At 44.5% G+C, this 584-nt stretch overlaps 1 protein-coding gene across 1 annotated transcript in view; it reads left to right on the top strand.

Moving 5' to 3' along the window:
• LOC103582841 (olfactory receptor 491-like) overlaps positions 1–579 on the top strand; it is a gene marked incomplete at its 3' end in the record, with an annotated part of 6,430 nt that extends 5,851 nt beyond the window's left edge. Inside the window, exon 2 of the mRNA XM_008564322.1 lies at positions 1–579. Within this exon, the coding sequence (XP_008562544.1) occupies positions 1–579 (579 nt within the window).
• Between the last annotated feature and the right edge of the window lie 5 nt (positions 580–584).

Raw genomic sequence — 584 nt, 5'->3', positions numbered from 1 at the left:
CTACCCTTTGTGCCATCTTTTTTGTAATATTTCTAGCAATCCATGTTGTCACTTTAGTAAGCAATATCAGCATAATCACTTTAATAAGAAGGTGTTCGCAGCTCCATACCCCCATGTACCTGTTCCTCACCCATTTGGCTTTTGTAGACATTGGGTGTTCCACATCAGTCACACCCATAATGCTTATAGGATTCGTTAGAAATGGAACAGCCTTCCCAGTTGCTGGCTGTGAAGCCCAGCTCTGTTTTGTGGTCATGTTTGGAACAACTGAGTGCGTCCTGCTGGCTTCCATGGCCTATGATCGCTATGTGGCCATCTGTTCACCCCTGCTCTACTCCACTCACATGTCCCCTGGAGTCTGCATCATCTTAGTGGTGGCTTCTTATCTGGGAGGATGTGTGAATGCTTGGACATTTACCAGTTGTTTATTGAGTCTGTCCTTCTGTGGGCCAAATCAGGTAGACCACTTTTTCTGTGATTTCTCCCCTTTATTGAAACTTTCCTGCTCAGATATATCCATTACGGAAGTTGTTCCTTCCATCTCTTCTGGATCTATAATTGTGGTCACAGTGTTGGTCATAGCT

The sequence above is a fragment of the Galeopterus variegatus genome, unplaced genomic scaffold (assembly GCF_000696425.1).
Source record: "Galeopterus variegatus unplaced genomic scaffold, G_variegatus-3.0.2 Scaffold18127, whole genome shotgun sequence".
Lineage (NCBI taxonomy): Eukaryota > Metazoa > Chordata > Mammalia > Dermoptera > Cynocephalidae > Galeopterus > Galeopterus variegatus.
This window is presented reverse-complemented; position numbering and strand designations above follow the sequence as displayed.